The sequence below is a fragment of the Manis pentadactyla genome, chromosome X (genome assembly GCF_030020395.1).
Source record: "Manis pentadactyla isolate mManPen7 chromosome X, mManPen7.hap1, whole genome shotgun sequence".
NCBI lineage: Eukaryota > Metazoa > Chordata > Mammalia > Pholidota > Manidae > Manis > Manis pentadactyla.
Genome location: NC_080038.1, coordinates 19253554 through 19276005, shown reverse-complemented (window position 1 = coordinate 19276005; position 22452 = coordinate 19253554). Strand labels below are relative to the sequence as shown.

General features: G+C 37.0%; 1 protein-coding gene across 1 annotated transcript in view; it reads right to left on the bottom strand.

Moving 5' to 3' along the window:
* POLA1 (DNA polymerase alpha 1, catalytic subunit) overlaps positions 1-22452 on the bottom strand; it is a 288452-nt gene that overhangs the window by 139906 nt on the left and 126094 nt on the right. Inside the window, exons 31-33 of the mRNA XM_036912786.2 lie at positions 18215-18346; positions 13849-14023; positions 1417-1595 (exon numbers count right to left, since the gene is read on the bottom strand). Of these exons, the coding sequence (XP_036768681.2) occupies positions 1417-1595; positions 13849-14023; positions 18215-18346 (486 nt within the window). The remainder of the gene's footprint in view (positions 1-1416; positions 1596-13848; positions 14024-18214; positions 18347-22452) is intronic.

Here is a 22452-nt window from a genome sequence, read left to right as displayed (position 1 = left end):
AATACCAGTGAAGTCACATTATTAGAAATAAACATCCTTCTTAAGAGATATTGATCAAAATTTTAAATTTGCACTTATTCATTCTAAACTTGAAGATAAAAGAGCAAGAGCACCAGTAACATTAGCTAATTTTCATATTGTCAACCTAATTTTAGGAATAAAGCCTAAAAAATAAGGGTTACACTACAAAGCAATCACTTATTGACAGCTTAGCAAATCTAAAAATTTCTGCAACCTCCCCCCAGTGAAATGTATTTGGGGTGAAGGGAGGCAGGAGGAGTAGGAATGTGAATTAATTATTAGTAGTTGGAGGAAACATCTTGTTTTGTTTTGTTTTAAACAAAGACAAAGCAAATATAATATATAGGAAAACTGTTGGGGTTTCTGGAGCATTTGTTTTCCTTTTAGATACTTAAACATCTTGGTTTCCTGCTCCAATCTGGTACATAACCCTACCCGCCACACTAAGCAATTCCAGGTGGAAGAGATTTTAGAGCTTGACATCGGCTCTTCCCCAGTTAGCCCATCTGCAAGTCGTCAAGCCTCCATGCAATTAACTATCTTATTTACAGCTGTAATGAAGCAAAACTCAAGGATTTAGCAAGTATTGCTGATCTGTGTCTGCCTCTTCCTTGCACTTGCTTCCAAAGACTGCTTTGTTTTGATTCAAAAAATGCAAAACATCTGCTGTTTGTCCAAATTAACTTAAAATAATTACTTTTAATTTAGATAAAGGATGCATTTTCTTTCCGTTTCAAGGTTTTACACAGTTCTGCTGCCTACTCATTTGCCAATGGCTAGTACACGTGTAACACTGCAGTGGAATCAAGTAAATTGGCCAAGTTTCAAGTTCTGATCCAAGGTCAATGATAGATTTTTTGGCAGTACTTCTTGAGAGGAATGTCTCCTGTGACTTTTTTAATGTCTGACATGCAAAGACAGCAGAAAAGATAATCAGAGTATACCTTCATCAAAAAGGAGGCAAGTGGGATGTGTAAAGATAAAACTAAGACTTTCCAAAAACATCCAATTCTCTTTAACTTGATTTCAGATCAAGGAAAATATTGCTCTAAGTCTTAATAAATTGGGATTGGGAGTGGGGAAATACAGGTTACTAATTAAGGAATTATAGTAAAAAACACTTTAAGATAATTTAGAATTTTTAAGAGATTCTACTTAAAAACCAAGGCCAAGCACTCTAGGAACCCAAAAACAATATCCAAGCACATTCCACTAAGAGTTTTCAAGCAGACATAAAATAAGTTGTGAAGGCAGAATTCACACGATACTAAAATTCTTTAAACACAAGAACGCAATGTGTGTTTTTATTTTCCCGTTTTATACAGATAGTTAGGAGAAAAGGCCTTTATACTGGTTTTTCACAAGATGAAAAAAGGAAACAAAGAAACAACTAACCGAACCATCAAAGACACTATCATAAATGTTCTCAGTTCCACATGTAGGGCATGGGCACTTGAATCTTTCACAGTCCCGGTATTTCTCTTCATCAGTGAGCTGTGCTGGGCCACCAAGTAGAGCATCATTCTCTTCATCTTTATAATAATGATGAACTCTAAATTGGGTGGGGTCAAGCCCTGTTAATGTAGAAGAAAAAATAAATTCAGAAAGGTACAATTACTTGAATTCTCTTACCTGAAAAATAACCCAAAGGAGAAAACTCACAAAAGAATGATTTTAAATTCATGCACACACATACACAACCATATGAACTCAAGATAAAGGCTTACATCACATGGACAAATGACTTATCTTTTTACAAGAGATTACTTTACAAATAAAACAAATGAACCGCACCAACACAATGCAGAAATATGCCACTAGACATTTAAGTTGAGAAACTATATAGGATGGTTTACTATTCTCTTAAAGTTACAGAGAAAATGCCAATAAATGTGCACTGTTATTAAGAAGATCTCTTAAAATCAAAATATCACCATTAAAACTGAAAATAGAGAATAAAAATCCCATTAAAGAAAACAAGTTCACTGCTATTACAACCTCAAGTGCAGACAAAACTGTTAACCCTGATTTCAATGCAGTGGTCGATTCCATCTTGGCTCAGTAGTTAACAGCATAGCATGTAGGTTGCAATCTAATTCAGTGGTTAAAATTCAATAGCAGCATCTGAGACAAAACACAACATGGTGTTTTGATGTTCTGATCAGAAATTTAAAATGTGTGCAAAAACAGTGGATCTACAGATTCTATAGGCCAAAATGTCCCCAACAATCTTGAAACCAAAAATACCTTCCATAGGTCAATTGGAATGACACAAGAAATCAATCAATGCATAGGTTATGTTACCTAGTTTCCACAACTATTTAAAGAACAGAACATTTTTAGGCCAACCAATTTAATTTACCCTTGCTCAAAGCAAATCTGTCAAAATCTACTATTTGAATTTACATTTAAAGGTAATTATTCCATATTATATCTTACAATATTTTCTTGAAAGCACCCCTTAGCAATCCCTAAAAATTCTAGGCTTTTTAGAAATCTAAGGAAAACTGTCATATTTATTTTAGCATAATGGTAAGTAATATAAAAGTCACTGAGCAAAGATTTCAAAAGCAGCAATATCTAAAAATTATTTTAATTCTATGGACAGTTGCATAGGCAGATAATCTAACAGATGTATTCAGAATTCAGTGACAAGATCCTAAATCCTGTTTGGTCAATTGTCAAGTGACATCTAGTAATTATACAAGACTTGAGGCCAACTCGGACACAGTGGAAAGGTACTGAACAAAGAATAAGGCTAAGACTTTTAGACTCTGTTTTCTTACCTCCAAAATGGAGGTGGTGTCACTGACCAGGCAGTTTTGCAGTTTAAATCAGACATTAGAGGACAAACCACTTTTAATGGCGTCTATCACATGGTAAGCACTAAATAAATGTCATATGAATAAAAAAATAAAACAGTGAATGAACATCATTTAATCCAGACTAAATTCATTCAAGATTATACATTTGGAGAAAGATACGAAACACATGCTCATGCTACAAAGCAAGTTAATAGCCATTCCTTGTAGGAATTAAAGTGATTATTTCCTAACATGATCGCATGTAATAAAAACAAAGAATACACATCAAAACAACTTGAAAACTGTTCATGGCTAGTGACATACATAAATCGCTGCAACAGAGGCCACCTGGCCCCAAGACTCACTATACATTTTTATTTTACAAGTTACCTATCCCCTAAGAGAAACAGCAAGTTAGTGAACTTTATGTGTATTATGTGGGAATATACACCCTCCCATTTAAAGTTAAGGAGGAGCAGAGGAATTGAGTGAGAGATCATGCCCATGAATGAGGCCATTTCTTCTTTGCAGTGAAGGGTAACTGCTGCAAATTCTTTAAACTCTAGTCGTGAATCCAACTGATTCACATGTCTTGCTTCATTTACGATTATCTGAAAGCACCATCACCTTTTCTCTGATGGTATGATTATTCATCAATTTCCCAGGCAATACTATTCAAAAAGTAAGGGAAAAGAAAAATAATAAGCAAGTTTTCTAAAAGGCAAGTTTCTTTCACAATCCAAAAATCAAGGAACAAAACAATGCTGGTCTTGCGCATATACAGAACTGGTGGGGCTGCAACAAGGAAACAATGAAAGCTCTCTCTAGGCCTCCCCACCAGCCATGGCCCCCAGAGTGTACCTGAGGCCCCAGGGCCTGTCTGCTTTGGCCACAACTGGACACAGGCCATCTTGAACTTATGGAGAAACGCCAACGAGTAGCCGAAAATTAAGACAAAAGTCAGGAGTTATGAAATGTCTACTTTAAATGTCTAATTCCACAAACAACCCTTATCTGCCCATGGCAGTAACGAAGCCAACTGGCCTAGCTAATTACTTCAGATTTATTCCCAAGCTGAATTTTTTTCAAGAGAAGGGGCTTCACCTCAGCATTCCTGGTCACAGGTCAATGTTAAAATTTAAAAACATAAAGGGAGAAGACACTGTAATTATCTTAAAATATTAGGTACATAATGACCCTCGGACAAGTTACTGGATACAAAAATGTCATGAAGAAGTGATTTTCTTGGGAGGACAATTAAAAGTTCAATAGGCAAATCACAGAGAGCTAAATAAAATCTTATTTTTAAGAAAACATATAATGTCATGTTAAAAAATGAGTATCAATCACTGTGGCCAGAAACGTTTTTGTAAAGGTCAAAATCTAGGCTTAAACATGCCCCAAACTTATTGGACAAACAAATTAATTTTTCCAAATCCTCACAAAATTGGCAATAAGCACTTTATTTTGAAGTTTCAAGAGACTTAAAAGTTTTACTGCTTAGACCAAAACTCATTGAGGCTGGAGTGAAACAGGAAAAAAAAGTAGCTGGTGCTGCCACCTAGAGGTCGATTCCAAATTTTAAAATGTAAAAAAGCTGATACATAGAAATCCATTTGTAATTATTGTCCCTCCATAATTAAACACTTTTGTCAGAAGTGACATTAAAGCAAAATCTTTATGATTACAGTTGGCATACAAGCATATATATTGTATAATCAGTATTAAAATGCTTGCCATACAGTAAGTAGTCATACTAGTCTTTGAGCAAGAAATGCAAAACTGAACTCCAAATTCCTTCTCTCTTCTACTGAGAGCTTTCTCTGAATAACTGGTTTAAAGAAACAAACTTTATGTCCCATTTGAGAAAAGGAACTTCCACAAATGATTAACCATTTGGTCTGGTAGAGAATAAAGGAAGGAACAGCCTGCCTACCTGGGCCTGGTACTAGTTAATTGGGGGGAAAGCAGTCATGTTTTTGTGCTTTAACTCAGTCATGTGACTTGTGATTCAGTCACATCATTTTTCTTGGGCTGGGGGTGGGTGGGTGGGAGGACAGGCAGGACAATGGAAAGAAATTAAAATACTGTCATTTATAATTAGAAAATTTATAGGACCCCACATTATTTTGGCAACAAGATCAAAGCTCTCATGTTTCAAGAAGTATTTATAGAAATCATAGGCATTGGACTGGATGAGTTCAGCAGTGCTTTTTCCCAAAGATCACCATGTTCTTAGCATGCACACCTCCAATGTGACATGCAGCACAAAGTTCTTTTTTCTATCATTGTACTTTCTAACCATTGTAAACTATACCTGTTTTTAGAATGTTCACCTGCCCCCATTCCCAAGGAGTAGTTAAAACTGTTCTGAATTCAAGGCATTTACTTGAGAGGCTGATGCATTTGGCCAAATAACTTTCTTTCTCCAAAAGACAAGGCATTTCTACTAGTACAACTGGAAATAACTACAGTAAGGCCAATTATATATGTTCGTACAAATGGGGAAGAGGAAAAATATCCCTATGAATTAAACTCCAAATGAGTGAAGAGAGTAACTGGTACTCCCAAGCAGTTGTTTATAATAACTGCTTAAGCAACTTATGGGTGTTAATTAATAGAATCCTACTGTGGAAATTTTTTTTCCTAAAAATTTCTTTTAGGAAACATATCATTTATCTTTTGCATAAATCCAGACTTTCATATATGTGGACTTCTTAGAGAATAATATGCAACTGAATATTTAGTATGGTTAAATATTAAAGAAAAAATACCTAATGAATTTGTAAGAGATGAATGCTATACCCACAAAAAGCCTTGTATAAGAATTTTCATAGCAGCTTTATTCATAATAAAATTGGAAACAATCCAGATGTCCATCAATAGGAGAATGAATAAACTGGTATGATCTACCATGGAATACTACTCAGCAGTGAAAAAGAATGAACCCTGATACCCAACAAGATGGTTGAATCTCAAAGGTATTAAGCTAAGTGAAAGAAGTTGAACACAAAAACTTTGTACTTTCGGAAATCATCTATAATAGGCAATTCTATATAAAATTCTATAATAGACAAAAGTAACATATGATTACAGAAATCAGATGACTGGTTGCCTTTGTGAGGGGGGATGCTGACTAGGAAAGGGGACAAGCGAACTTTCTGGTTGATGGAGATGTTCTGTGTCTTGAATGTATGATATGCTTAATATTGCACCATCACACTGTATGTAAATTATACTCCAAAAAAAAGTACATGCCAAATAGGATCACGTTTGTGGTATATATTTTCAGAGGACTCACATTTAGAATACAGAAGGAATGCCTGCACACCAACAAGAAAAAGACAACCCAATAGAAAAGTAGTAAAAGATCTGAACAGGCACCTCACAAAAGGAAATGTTCAAATGGCCAATAAATAGGTGAACAGGTGCTCAACTGCATTTGTCATCAAAGAAATGCAAATTAAAATGACAACATTATGCTACCACATAAAAAGGAAACCAAAAACACTAAGTGTTGGTAAGAATGTAGAGCATTTATACACTGCTAGTAGCAGGTGTGTAAATTATTTGAACCACTTTGGATAATTAGTAGTATCTACTAAAGCTGAACGTACATGTCTCCTATGACCCAAAACAAATACATGCACTGTTCAGCAGAAGACACGTGCAAGAATGCTCAAAAGCAGTGCTATTCATGATCTCCCAAATGTGTAAACAAGCCATAGGTATACCTACAGTACATAAAGTATGATATATTCATACAATCAGATATTATATAGAAGTGAAATACAACCACATGGACAAATCTAACAAACACTGGGTGAAAGTAGCCAGACACAAAGAGTAAAGACACAATTTATCTAACATCTAAAAATAAGAAAACCTCATCTATGATGTTAGATGTCATGATAGTAATTTGCTGGTGGAGGACAGTTTCTAGAAGAAGGTATGAGGGGGTTTCTGGGGATGTAGTAATATTTCTTGAGCTTAGTGCTAACTATACTGATGTGTGTTTACTTTGTGGAAATTCATCAAGCTGTTCAGTTAGGTTTTGTGTTCTTTTTATATGTATGTTATATAACAAGAAAATTCACACTGAAAAAAGTAGATAAAATTGTGTATTAAGCATTTACAGTGAGTTTGTTTCAAAATGTGTTTGATTCTAACCAGACATTATGTAGCTCCTCACAGACGTACACACCAACACCTAGATAGTATTAGCAAAAGCTAAAATAAATTGCACTGAAAGACAGGATTCATGTCTTTAGATCTAACTATGACTTTATAGGAAACACAGGGGACAGAGGAACATGTTGAAAGATACCATTAGGATGCAATCAGCAAACTCCAGAACAAGGGAAATTCAACAGGACAAAAAAAAAGCCAGTTTCTAAACACGTAAATTGGAAAGATAGAAAAAAAAAGATAGAGATTAACTATCATATGGACCATGACTGGACTCCAATTCAAACAAGGAGCTTTTTAAATAAGTGCATTCACAGTACAATCAGGGAAATGCAAACACTCATTATTTGATGAAATGAAACAATTGTGGGGGATTTTCTAGCAATTTTAACATAGTTATTTTGAAAAGGAGGAATTCCTGTATTTTAGAAATACAAAATGAAATATTTACAGATAATATGATAGGACGTCTAGGATTCACTTCAAAACAATCAGGGTATGTGGAGAAGAGGAAGAAGATTGCCCAGAGTTGCAGACTGCTGAGGCTGGGTCACAAGCACATGGAGGCTTGCTTATACAATTCTACTACTGTACATATTTAGAACTTTCCATAATAAAACACTTTAAGAATACTGTAGATCCAATTTAAAGATAAACTGCCTTTCACACCAACAATAAACCTCTCCACAAGAAAAATGGAAAGTTGCTTACTACTCAAAAAGAATATCCAAACCTTTAGATTAAATAATCTCCCAAGATTTTTATTGCCCTGCAGAAGATACCTCCCAAAATGACAACAGCAAAAAAGACCCTGGATGGGCAGCACCCTCATTACCTCACTCAATTGTTTTTAATGCCCTTAATGACAGCTCTAAATGTGAATTTTACCTTAATGAGACTTGTGCCTCTGGGCAGGAGAAAACTTAAGAAGTGTCTTCTTTCCTATTTTTAAACCTGAGAAAAGATGCTAACTTTATGCTGAAAAAGTATTTGGAAAATAAAACAGCGTAAACAATAGACAAGGATTGCTGCTCTTACAACAAAGCCCTATCCTCTCCAGCTTTGTTGGTAAATATTGCCAGAGGCGGGCAAGCAACAGCAGACTGGAGGTCCCAGAACACTCTCTTAGAAGTGAGTTAGTAATAGTTCAATCTGGTTTTCTTTCCTGATTTTGTAAAAAACTGTCTCATTTTTAATAGTATAATATTATTTTTTCAACAAGTAATCAGTAGTTCACCACCTTTTCCCTTTCCTGTCTTACTCACATATATATACACATATATATATTTAATATAGTTTAACTATCTGTGTACAATGCTGTATTCATTTATCATATCCACCCATTTTTCTATAAACTACACAATCAACTGTCATTTTGGTGTACTTAACTAAAACGATGTATTTTGAAAAAACTGATCTATAGTTAATAATACTATATTGTAAACTTCAAAGTTGCTTAGAGTAGATCTTAAGCCTTCTCAACACACAAAAAAATTTATGGAAACTAGGTGAGGTGATGGATGCGTTAATTCTCTTGATCTTGGTAATCATTCTATAATGCATATCAAATTGTCACATTGTACACTTTAGATATATACAGTTATATTTTTCAATTATTCCTCAATAAAGTTAAAAAAATTTTAAGTTCATCTAACTTAAATAATATGAGAAATTTCCATTTCCTTCTGGAAACTCCAAGTATTGTTACAAAGCCAGAGCTGGGAATACCCATCCCAATGATTATGCTAAACATGCTCTGCTTTGGTTCTAAGTTCTCAAGAGGTCTCTGCTTGACTTTGGGGAGCAGTACCACTATGGGCCCTTAGCACTGTGGGCCACTGAGCTGGAAACACATCCTATGCTCGTCTTGCAGGGACTGAAACACAAGGCTGTGTGCCTTTAAGAGGCTCTCTGTCAACTCCCTAAAGTGCTGAGGGCAGTGGCTGAGATGGCAAGGGTTACCTAGTGGAGGTCAGGCCCCTGTCATTCATCAGTGGGCTGGAATTGCTAGTCAGAGGTGGGGACAGGCAACCATTCCCAAATCCACACTGGCCTCTCCATGGCACATTCCCATGCTGCCTCAGATGCCGACACTTTTATAAACCCTTCCCTGGTGGCTCCAGCTAGGATGGTCTCCACTTCCCCTGAATCCTTTATTTGACCTCTTCTAGGACATATGCTGTGTTGTCCACTAGACTTCCCACAACAGTGCATTTGACTAAATAGGCTGGGCTGTAATGTGAGTAACGGGGCCATGGCTGACTCAACTTTGCATCCCTCACAGGCCCATTATGATGCTGAGCATGGCAGGTCTTCCACATGAATCTGCTGGGAACATGAGACACTGATGGCTGCACTTGGAATGGTACTTCACCTGAGAAGAGGCAGATGTTCTCAGCTAACAAGACTTACCCTACTGACATAAACTACCTTTATAACCTGAGTGGTATGAGCCTCATTTCAAAACGGGAGCTTTCACTTTCCAATTTAACCCAAGACCACACTATTCCTGTTGTCTTATTTTAAGCACTTACTTTCAAAGATTTAATTCTAAATTCTCATGTCCTTCAAACATCAACAGTTTCTCAGGACCCATGAGCAAACTTCCCAGATACCAAAATGCCTGAAATTTTGTCACTGAGCATGAAGAAATGTACTTGACAGCTATTGCACAAATCATTGCTCACTGAAGGAAAGATATTATAGAATTCTAGATAGTTACACATGAAATACAAATTTATTAAAAGAGAAAATTCAAGAATGAACTTTAGAATATCCTCATCACTGGCATGCTTTGCTAGGTACATAAGACTATTTGGATATTGGAGTGCACTGTGACTATTTCATCCACAGAATATATAGAGAGCTCTCATTAGAACGAGAGAGAAAAAACCTACACTCTGCAGAACAAAAGCTAAGAGTTCCAAGTTTTAGTGGCCATGTTTCCCATAGGGCTATTGTATAAGAAGAGTAATATTATATATTTTTTCTATTCACAGATGGAAAAAGAGTAAAATTTTGCTTTATTTAAGCCCAACAGCAATAATCTTACATGGGTTTCAGAAAAATGATACACATTTTACTGCAGGATAATGAGGACCATTAGTTATTAGAGGGAACAAATTATTCTCTTTCAATTCAACAGACTTATTCATTCACTCATTTAATAGACTATCCTCTCTCCTTTTCACTAAAATGGCCTTCCCATACAGAACACCTGGCCATGCAACATGCCACCAGACAGACTTTAGGAGGTACCTACTGGGAGAAAGAGATTTCCAAAGTGAAGCCACAGGACAAAACCAACACTTGATGCTTGCCTTTCATTTGAAGGAAAGCAGTATAAAAGCAATAGAAAAAGAAAAAGGTATTTGAAAAATACAGTTGCTTTCCACAAAAGAATCTTAAAAATAAAAAATCATGAACTTAATAATTTTCCTAAATGAAATTTGCCATTATGCCTGATTTCTTTGTGCTAACTAAAAGGACAAAGTATCAAACTTCACTGAAGTTTCAACACTGTAATACGTTTCATTAATCAGAGATAAAAAACACATTAAAAGCAAGAGAATTATTTTATGTCTGTGATTAGGCAGTTGGAGGGCTTGTATTTTATGTATACATTTGTACACTTCAACTTATTTAACAGTGTCAGTTCACTAACTGCAGTTTTTTTATATAAAGAAAACAGATTTAGAATTTAAAAAACAAATTACAGTAATTTTATGCCTACAGCTTGCATCTCTTAGAAACTATGCACCCCAACACTCCCCTTACTTTCCCACCACTTCCCCACCTCCTCCCTCCCCCTCTCTAAAACCATAGGCTAAGTGAAAACTGCTAACAGGGGCCTTGAATTCCCTAGTGCAGAACAGCCACCCTGATTTTTCACTTGGACTGGAGGTATAAAAGATGCAGATCAAATGCAGCTCCTGAATGGGGCAGGGGCAGATCTGCCTGCAGAGATCTGCCTGGTGAGTTTTGATGTCTTCTAAAAGTCTGCCATAGTGAACTGGCACTTGCTGTCCTGCACTTCATCCATGTGGCCCTGCCCAGGAGGAAAGCGGGAGAGACAAAGGTCTAGGAGGGCTCATGACTAATGTAGATGGGCATGCGGCCATAGCTGGTGATGGCACGGGCTGCGGTGGGAGCTGAGGAGGAGCAGGGGAGGAGGGGTACAGCACAACAACGACAACTTCACACGTCCTTGGAATGAGAAATGCCATCAAGTGGCAGAAAAGAAAAATGAGAAAAAGAAGATAAAAAGGGGTAACAGCAGCAGCTCCTTCAGGACATGTCCTTCCAGTAGCTCCAATCAGCTACCTGGCAACCAACCAAGAGCTTTCAGGTGACAGGGTAGGAGTAGGAGAGATGGGGACTTGCTGGGATCATGCACGAGCATGGAGGTTCCCGAGGTAGACTGAGCTCAGTCAGTAGTAACACGAACACTTCACGGGACCCACTAGGCTACTGGCTTTGAAAATAATTTGTGAAAACTGGATTCATTAACACAGCTGCAATTAGGATAAAGTTGGTCTTTAAGCAAGTCAAAATCTTCCCACTGTTTAATTTCTATGAAAAATGATCTTAAATATGACCGTGGAACCAACAAAATCAGTCTGGTCCCTCTGAGATATCCTATTGACCATAAGGTCACCCACTGGGTAGGCTCCACTACCCTTTACAGCTTTTTTGCTGAAATACACGGCTGCTCACTTATCTGTTAAACGTCATTCATGAAGCGGGACTTGTTCCATCTACCCCTCTTCTCAGTGCTGGGCCACTGGAAAATTGAAAACCAAGGAAGGAAAGGGCAGCAGTTAGTCTTCAGACCATTTCTTGATGATGCCAATGAAAAAATGGGACATAAACTCTTTACAAAAAATGGTTTTGCTCAGGGTTTTCGGGCAGGAGGGGAGCTGGGCAAGAGGAGCCCTGTGAGAAGAGGGGGCATGAAGATGAAGCTCCCATTGCTTCACACCCCCTGCACTCCAGTCCACTCCACACCACGTCCATCCCACTCCCAGCTGAGGCTGTCTGTCATAACCTCTGAGCTTAGAGGCAGTATAGCACAGCATAGCAGTTAAGAGCAGAAGCTTTGGAGTCACACAGGTCTGGGGTGCAATCCCAGCATACCCAGCCACTTACTAGCTATGTGAAAAGACCAAGTTAGTTACCACTCTAAGCTTTGACTGCCTTCTCTAAAACATGAAGCAAACATAACATACCCTCACGAGGTTGTTGCAAGGATTAAATGAGATAACACATGCAAACTACTTATTATAGTATCCGACAGAGTAAGCACTCAATGCAATGGAGAGAAAAAAGAAGAAAGCTAAAATAATATTGTGCACTTACACTCCCCCTCCCAGCTGAGGATTTATAAACATCATCAAATACAACTCAACTTTGAGAATACATTATATGATGATTTGGGTAGCAGATTTTATCTTCCTAATTATGTTGTGCTTAGGCAAATGTCAAAAATGAGTTTCCATTTCCAGAGCAGACACTGGTGGGACAGTGGAGGCAGGGCTGGCGGGTAGGAGCTCAGAAACATTCTCAACAGGGGCAGGATGGAAAACACATGACTTGATCATTCAATCCGTTCAGTCTCAGTCCACAAATGCACACTGAGGGCTAACTATATACAAATCTTATGGACGAGAGGAATATGGACAAATTTATGCCAAAGCCTGGCAGGGGGGAGGGATGTGGCTACGAATGGCTCTCACTGAGCACTCTCTCTGCTCCAGGCCTGTGTGGAGCATCTTACATGCATCATCTTTTTGTGCCCTCAGAGTAACTCTAGTTTATGACTCCAGAAACCAAGGCTCAGACCAAGTTTTAGAGGCTTACCAAAGCCATAGAGCTTGTGAACAGCAGAACTAGCATTTGAACCCAGGTCCCTATAATGCCAAAGCCCATGTCTTCAGCCAGATGTTTCAGTGAGAGGAGAGAGAGAGAAAATTTCCTATAAAGCTGGGAAGAAATTTCCAACGCCATACTTAGGAGATCCTGAGTATACAGATTAAGAAATAAGGCTAGCAATATGTGTTGGAGCTAGGAAGTTAGTCTATCTGTAACTGCTAGAGTCAGAGACTGTAAGATGTCAGGGCACCTGGACTTTATTTACAGATGGTGAGGTGCCATCTAAGTACTTAATGAATCTTTGCATACAACAGGACAGAGTGGAGACCTTCAAGCAATGCAACTCCTGTCGGGCTGGTTGTCCTGAAATGAAATCAGGGCAGGTTATGAAATACATTTCTAAGCAAGAGAAGATAGTCTGATAACACAGCAAAAAGTCAAAGAAACATTGAGGTTTCAGCGTTGGCCAGCATCTCCTGGGATGATGAGAAATTAGGTATCAGCTGATTCCTAGAGGCTAACACTGAGTCCGGTTTTAGAAGAATTTAAAGTAGAGTAGAATACGCACAGGGAATTGAATACAAAAAATTCAGCACTTTAATGCGAAAAACTGCATATTCTCACTTTATACAAAAATATATTTAGAAACAGACATATGAACCAATAATCAAGACATCATCCATTTCCTTATTAATGGAAGTTCAGTCAATTAAAGCTACAACAACGTAAGCTCAGAGACTACAATGTGCCTCAAATCTCACCCTTTCTTTTGCCTTCCCTCTCTTCCCTCAGCATTTACTGACTGAGTACCTGCCATGGAGCAGGCAAAAAATAAATGCCCAACTAAAAACAAAGAAGTTCTCCACACAGCAGCATGCCTACAAACAGGGTTCACCAGAGGTAGGGGAGGACCAGGCGGGCTGCCATTGCCAGGTGAGGGGCTACGCAAGCTCAGGACACTTACCTAACCACGTTGCAATGAGCACAGCATCAATTCCTTCTATTGGTTCACAGATTCGAGCCACGACTGGGTGGACCTGCTGGGCCAGGTAGTACTGGGTGTCAATGGTCAAACTGTCCTGTTTCTGCAGCTGCTCAGGTGCATAGGCCCTCTGACTCGCAGTGAGGTTAGACCCATCCTAGAAGAGGGCATGGTGCAGGTAAAGGTGTGAGAAATTCAATCACACACTGGCTTGGTTAAAAAGAGGGACAACAATTCAAACTTTATTATTTAATTCCAAACACCAAGAAGTCCTTTGACCTATTGGTGAACACTTCATATGCATCTAAGAGTAGGAAGATCAAGGAGAACATCTCGCCCACTGTCCAAGAATGTAAATCCAGCATGTGTTGTGTTCTATTTTTTGTTGAAACATGAAACCAACAAGATGGCATGACTAGATTAAATAATTCCACCTGCCATATCACAGACACACATTGAGAAGACTTGCTAAGAATTAGTCTAGTCAGAAAGGCCCTTTAGGAGTGATGACAAAAAACATGTGTGGTCCTTTTATTATGTTAATACAATCCCTTCGCGCATGAACTCTAGTCATAGCATCATCATAAATACCCTAGGGGTAATATTTTCTATGGCAGCTATTTGTATCACTGAGAAGCAAATGAGCAAGAAAGACAGGTGACTGAAACCCACAGAGTAGTAACTTATGTATAAGACATAATGCATAATAGTAAAATTAATGAATATTTTGGTGGAGTGGCTGTGCAGTAGAAGCAAAATATTTCGCCACAAGAATAAAGGGCATGCCATTTTGCACTATTTACTTGGTTCTTCCTCAAGAAAAGGAAGATGGGTCAGACAGCCTCTTTCCAAGGGCCCCCTCTTTTGTATAAAAATGAAGGTTGTAAAACTCTATGTAACTGGTCCACATACAACCCTGTATATGGGATATCATCTGCAAATCAAAAAGTCATCACTACTGGACCCACATCTAACACTCCCTCCACTTCTCATCTGCACAGCAAAATTTGATAGTCAGACTAGTAAATTATAACTATTCACAACACTCAGCTGCTGTGCAAAACTGATTATAACATGAATCCCATTCTCCCATCTCTGCTATAATCAGTCCCTTCTCAGTTCAGCACCCAGCCCAAAGCAGAGGCAACCTTCCACACCACCATTTTTACCAGAGACTGGAGGCAAGGGGCCTCTCTCTCTGGCTAAGCTCCTGATGGAAAGAACTGGGATGTTTATCAGCTAGGTTCTACCTATTCTAAGATATAGTGAAATACCCAGAAAGGAAGCAAACCTCAGATTAGAAGACCTGCTTATAATTATTTTTTAGGAGTTCACAACACAGTTAAAGAAATTAGGCAGAATTGATCAACTTTAATTTTTGCCCTTTCAGAAATTTAATTGTTAGATGAGAATAAGGTGACAGCCAGTGACAAGGAGAGTGTAAAAAACCCTTAGGCAGTGTCTTCATGCACCAAACTGGATTCAGAATGCCTTTTAACAAATACATGAAATGTGATCAATTTATAGAATTAGTTTTTTTTAACTGGTCTGCCCTTAAGATTATAGCAATGTTGAGTTTAATAATTTTTAATGAATAAAAACCAAGTTTGTAGAGGCAAATGTCTTTCTTAAAAAGGCACTCTAGTTACTTTCCAATATATCCTTAGATGATGCTCTCATAGTTTTAAAAAAGCAGTTGAAAATGTCTAAGCATATTCCCAGTTAACAAAGTTTTTATTTTAAATAGCCACACAAAAGACTCGTTTAAACAATGACCCAAACATTTTTCTTATTGTATTTTTTAAAAAATGAGCTTGATTATGACTAAATTCAAAAGAATGGGTAAGAGGACAGGTTTTTTTGCTGCACTGTGTTGGAAAAAGTTAGGCCAGGACATAAGATATATCCTTCAAAGACCTAACTTTCAAATCTTTCAAGAGCCCATGGTATATGCAATAATATGTGGCATACACCTTTAAAAACAGATTAAGAAGCAATGTTGGTCTGTCTGGGAGTCCCATGTAGTAATTTGTGAACTTCACAAAGCAGATACTTCACAGAAACAACCAGGTACAGTTAATTCATTCCAAACTATGTAGTCACCTTTAGTAGGAAATTGATGGGAAACAATTTTAGACAGGTGACAAATGGGCCCATTAAAACAATTATGTTAAAGCCATGCCTTATGGAAATTATGTCTAATGAAAGTTAAATAATTAAAGATTTAAAACCTAACTAAGGAGTGGAAGTTGATTTAAGATCACAGCAAATAATTCACACAGATTTTACAAGACTATGAATTACAATATAAATTAGATACAGAAAACATTACTCTCTGAACTCATCTGAATAAGTTATCGGCAAAGCACTATATTCTAAATGTGAATTTTAAAGAACAGAACCTGTTTAGACAAATAGGCAATTCTTGGAAGGCACCTTTGCTTAGAGTAGTAAACAGTTATCTTAAAAATGTGCTATCATACATTTACAAAAACATACTCTAAATATATGGTTGTATTATCAAACACAGAAGGAATAATGTCAGTGCTTAAAAGCAAAACAGGTAGGCAGCTTTGGCTAGCAAACATGCTGAAAGTAGGCATGTCCCACTGCTAGGGGACAAAGGTAAATTAAAGTCCTATAGTTTTTCCTGGGATATAGTAAAAACAAATTAATAAAAAGAAACATGAACTGTACTTTTAATAAGCAAACAAGGTCCAGCACCAGTGCAATGGGGAAAATATTGAAAACAGATCAAATTAGATTTATTGTACTGTATTAGCATTAGCATTTTGAGTTTTCTACATCAGTAAGACCTGAGAAAAAGAAATCATAAGACCTAATATTTAGCCATCAAGGAACATAAGCTTGACTTTTAAATGTATTGATCACACTACCATACATTTCCATTCCAGGTTTAGCCAAAACATAATTGTGGCTGGATTTTATTATTAGATGCTATTTCAAGGAACCTATATAATTTTTCAAAGTTGTATGCTGCCATCTGCTCCTGTCATTAATAATCTAAGAGTGTTTCCATGTATGTGAAGACATAAGTGAAAAAAAAAACTAGCCTATTTACCAAAATCTTTATTTGCATAATATGAAAATTGTTTTTTTGAGATGAGACTTGTCAGAGGCAATATGCAAAGCACATTAAGGGCTTGAGCGAGTCAGACATTTATGGAAATATTTTCCTGCAGGAATTGGTTTTCTGTAACAGTTCTTAATCAAGGGTAACCCTAGGAGGGAGACAGAGTCAAGTGCTGATTCCTGTCCATGTACTTAAATCATTTGTTATGTACATCATCTACAGTACTGAGCAGATATTAGCAGACAACTTTCAAATTCTGAAAAGACTCTACGAATTTAAAAACTTTGAATATAATTGATAAAGATCAATCATACTGCAATGAAGTTTAAGGCTTATCTAAAACACTTTTTTTTGCTGTAATAACAAAATGCAGTAACTAATTAAAAAGAAACAGTCTTATTCAGATAAATTATGCCTTCAGGTAAACAGACCATACCATAGTAATTTGAAAGAATTTGGATAGAGGCTGTGATTCTTTTTTTTTAAACAGGGAGAAGGGATAAGACCTCTCCTTTGTTCCAACTGGAGTTAAGTGCTCTCAAAGAAAATAAAACTACTCTTCCGTATCCTCTCTCCCGATCCCTAACTGCCAGAGGCATACTGCTCTCAAAAGAAACAGGTTAATGGTTTAAAACTGTTCCTGAAGGCCTAGAGGTCCCTTAGAGTGCCTTATGGAACAGGAAGAAAGCAAGGAGGTAGGTTCTAGGCCCCCTCCACTCAAAATAAAGGAAAAAAAGGGGAAGTGGTTAGATAATTTGTGCTTTCTTCATAAGGTATGCTTTTAGGATCACTCACTTTTCTCCATATAATCAGGCACTTCATGCTTTTTTTTAACACAGTAATATTTGAACACAGGGCAGGGAAAAATGCATTTATTCTCTTACTCTACCAGTATTCATAATAGAAACTGTTACAAAAGGAATGATAAAGATCTACTGCTGGACATATGACCAAACTTACATACATTTTCACTTCAGTTAATTCAGGGTTGGAAAAGTAGCTACTGTTATATATACCTGTCTCACCAAAACAGTATCAGTGAACCAAAACACCGGTCTTAAATGTTTATGAAATTTTAATAATAAAATATGCCATACCCCTGGACTAATGTTTTAAGTCCTATAAAATCAACCAGACTAAGCCATCTCTTTATAGCACCAATTCTTTTGAAGATCACTATATGAGACACTGTGGTGATCTGGATTTTACTATGGGTTGGTAAGTGGTATGAGAATCTTATTATGATCGTTTTACCTGACAGATGACATACGACACAGTATCTCCAGCTTTCACCTTTCTGCCTCCTTGAGAATTTATCCAGAGGGCAACATGAACATGAGGTAGGCTTTTTTTATCAGGGTAATCCTGGGGATCTTTTGTCAATGCCTGAAAGAGAAAAAGAGGGAACAAAAAGCCCCAAACTATAAAATAACACCCTTCTCACACCAATATACACTATCTTTGCTAGAACCATACCAGCCACATAAACATAAAAATGACAGAAGCTATATATAGAAAAGACTAGCACAGAATCTTTAGACATTCCATCCTAAAAGTTCCTCTCTCCTTTACTTAATAACTAATAGAACCAGATGTAACCCTGACAAAAAATAAATACAAGTTTATGGGCCATGGCACATAATACATGGATAAAAAAACTAAGACTATAAATTCAGTCTTCTGTGTAGCCGTAGAGTCTCTCCGAATGTTTGCAATTCTCTCACTGAATTAACTGGTTAGTTAGAATAAATGGATAACAGCTATGCTGACTTAATAATCTGTTTCTCAAAGGCTTTTCTAGCTTAAATAAATCCTAAAGGCACCAGAAATGACTGGATTTACTCACACTGTGAACTCAAGCTCTACAAAGGCAGAATGAGTGAGTCAGTAACAGAAAGTAAGCCCCACGAGAGCAGGTACATGTCAGCCTCACTCATGACTAGATTTGCAGTGCTCGGAATGATTCTTGAAGGCATACAGTAGTAACCAAATGTTTGCAGAATAAATTATTTTACTCTGCAATAATTCACTAAGTTTAAGCACTATAAAGTACTGTGAGACGAGTAAGACAGTCACTGGCCCTAAATCATCCACTATTAGCAGACGGCTCCCCATTCCGCAAACAAAACAGAACAAAAAACCCTCTGAAGTAAGCTACATGTACTGTAAGGGAGATGTGAACTAATGTTATAGAGTTTAGATAGGCAAAGATGACCTTGATCTGAGAGCAGAAATCATGGAAGAGAAAAACGAGCTGGCACATGGAGGATAAACAAGATTTGAGAAAAGGTGATGGGGAAAGAATATTTCAGGCAAAGAAAAAAGCTAAAGTTAAAAGCAAGAAGTGAGAAAAAATAGTCTACTGGATTGCAACTCAATATGCACAAAACAAAGAGGGGGTTATCTAGCTCTGTAAGGGGTGGGTTTCAAAACATAAGAGGAAGGAAAGGGAACAGGGTGCTGTGTGATTAGATCACATAAGAGTTGTCTACAGACCTCTAGGGAGTTCCTGATACCCTTTCAGGAGGTTGAGAGATCAAACTTATTTTCCTAACAATACTATTTGCACTGATGATGCAGAAGCAATGGTTGGTAAAGGTGCTGATTGCTTATGAACATGAGTGAGGGCTGCAGCACCAAACTGTACTTAACAGTCATTGTGTTCTTTACCACCGTGCATCAGTTATTTTTTTAAAAAGCCAGTTTCACTTAAGAATGTCCTTCATGAAACAGTACATATTATTAATTTTTAAGGCTCTCAACCCTTTGAGCACAAGGCTAATATTCTGTATGACAAAACAGGAAGTATGCACAAGGCATGCCTACTATATATGAAGAATGAAGGTCGCTCGAGAAAAAGCACTTGTGCAAGTGTTTGAGTTGCAAGCTAAACTAGCTACCTTTTTCACAGAGCACAATTATTATTTAAAAAATAACTAGCCAACTACTGTTACTCTGACTTAGGTATCTGACAGACAATTTCTCAAAAAAGAAGCAAGTGAGCCTGCCACTTAAAGGAAAACAAATGACAGTATACACTACCTATGATAAAATTCAAGCTTTCAAGTGCAAACTAGAAATTTGGAAAACTTGTTCCCACCTGTGAATTTGACTTTTCTGTTGAATCTGTAAATGACTTTTCTGCTGACATTAAGTAGGAATATTTTTAAATGTGATTTTTGATAATGTATGATAAAATGCACCAATTATCTGGAAGATACGCAAAACTCAGGGAACCGCCATTTAACATGTGACCAATGCATGTCAGGCATGGGTTAAATATCCATCAGTACAACACAGACCAACAGATTTTAATGTGAGAGCATACAAAGTTAATTGACATGGTTTCAGATGTCCACATTACAAATAACCTTTAAGAAAATACCACTCATAGAGTATTGGTATAGAATTTAAAAAAATATACACAACTATCTGATTTATCAAAATGCTCCTTTTTCCAACTACATATTTATGTGAAACTGGGTTTTCTTCCTATACTTCACAATAGACTGGACACACAGAAGCAGACCTGAGGACCCAGATGTCTTCTACTAGACATTAAAGAGATTTTTTAAATTGTAAAATGATGCCACTCTTCTGGCTAATTTTTGTTTTGAAATATACAGCTCTTCTTCATGGAAAAAAGTCATCACATTTGTAATCATACAGTGGGTAATTTTTAAATAAATTAACAAAATACTTTGTAGATTTCTCAGTTTTAATTTCCAACAGTAAATATCAACATATGCCACATAAACAAAAGCTCTTGCAGTCCTCAACTTTTTTTAAGAGTATGAAAGTGTCCCATGCCAGGAAATTCGAGAACTACAGTAGAATAAAGCAGGTCCTCGAACATGGCTACACACATTCATGTTATGTACAACTTTCTAAATCACACACTCAGTATATGAGAGGGCCCAGGAAACTCTCCAAGTATTTGAATTTACTCAAACCTGCATTATGCGAAGTCTTGATCGACCCGGACGGGTAATACTGCATAGAACCCTCAATCAATATAATTCTACTTAAGAAAACCATTATCTTCTTCAACTGACTATACTTAAGGGCAATGTTAAAAAAATTCTGAATTTCACCTGATATACTTTCCAATTATTAGATTGGGGTTATTTGGGGGACTTCACAAGCTACTTTTAGAAGGCCTGATTTTTTTAAATAAATGCTTCCTGGTGGTTACTTTATGAAATATATGAGCTAAAATTGCAGTAGTTCAGAAAACCACACACAGTGTTTGTCAAAAGGCTAAAATCTCTGCAAAGGTAAATCCCACTACTGTACTCCTCCATCCTAGGTTAACCTACCATTTTCAAGCCCTACCGACATCACAAAACAAGTATATAGATAAATATATAAACAGACATATAGCTATCATGTTGTAAAACCATCCACAACAAGTCACATACATGGACCCCTCCATTCCATTCTCCTTTGAAAGTGATAAAGTGTAAAAACCGAATTGCTCACAAGTTTTAAATAGTACAGGTATTCAGACAAATGTTAATCAGGACACATCACCTTTGACATATAAACAGCTTGCTGTAAACAGACATAGGAATAATATGACATACACAGTCTTTTCATCAGAAGTTACTATACTTATATCAACACTGAAGAAATTCTTATTTATTAAAAAAGTATAAGAACATGTCTTTGATAGACCACTAGCATCTTAAAAATATGGACCATGCAAGAAAAAACTGAAGGAACAAAACAGCAGCAGACTCACAGAACCCAAGAATGGACTAACAGTTACCAAAGGGAAAGGGATTGGGGAGGATGGGTGGGAAGGGAGGGATAAGGGGGAAAAGGGGGCATTACGATTAGCACGTATAATGTAGGGGGGCATAGGGAAGGCAGTATAGCACAGAGAAGACTAGTGACTCTATAGCATCTTACTAAGCTGACAGTGACTGTAATGGGGTATGTGGTGGGGACTTGATAATAGGGGGAGTCTAGTAACCACAATGTTGCTCATGTAACTGTACATTAATGATAGCAAAATAAAAAAATATATATGGACCATGCTTTGCTTATTCCATTTTATATCCCAGAATCTAGTACTGTGCACATAAGAGGTACTCCATGTTTGATGAATGGATGATTAAACAAGCAAATGAACTCTTTTAATGCTCACTGAACAACTATTATTTGCCAGCTCCTATACCAAGTGAAATGGAGAATGTAAGAGAGTAACAGTTTCAGTTTCACCACAGAAAAAAATATGCACAGCCCTGATCACACTAAGTAGTAACAATTATTGTTACTAACAATAATATTTTACTTGAAGTTGAAAACGACTGAAGCTGAGTGATGGATTCATGGGGGTTCGTGATACTGTTCTCTTTACTGTTGTGTAAGTTTTAAAATTTTGATAACAAAAACTTAAAAATACCAAGACCGTAGACTGTTCATCAGAACTCAGAGATTGTGAGTTTTTATGACACTAGGTTTCTTTGCACACTAGTAATATTACA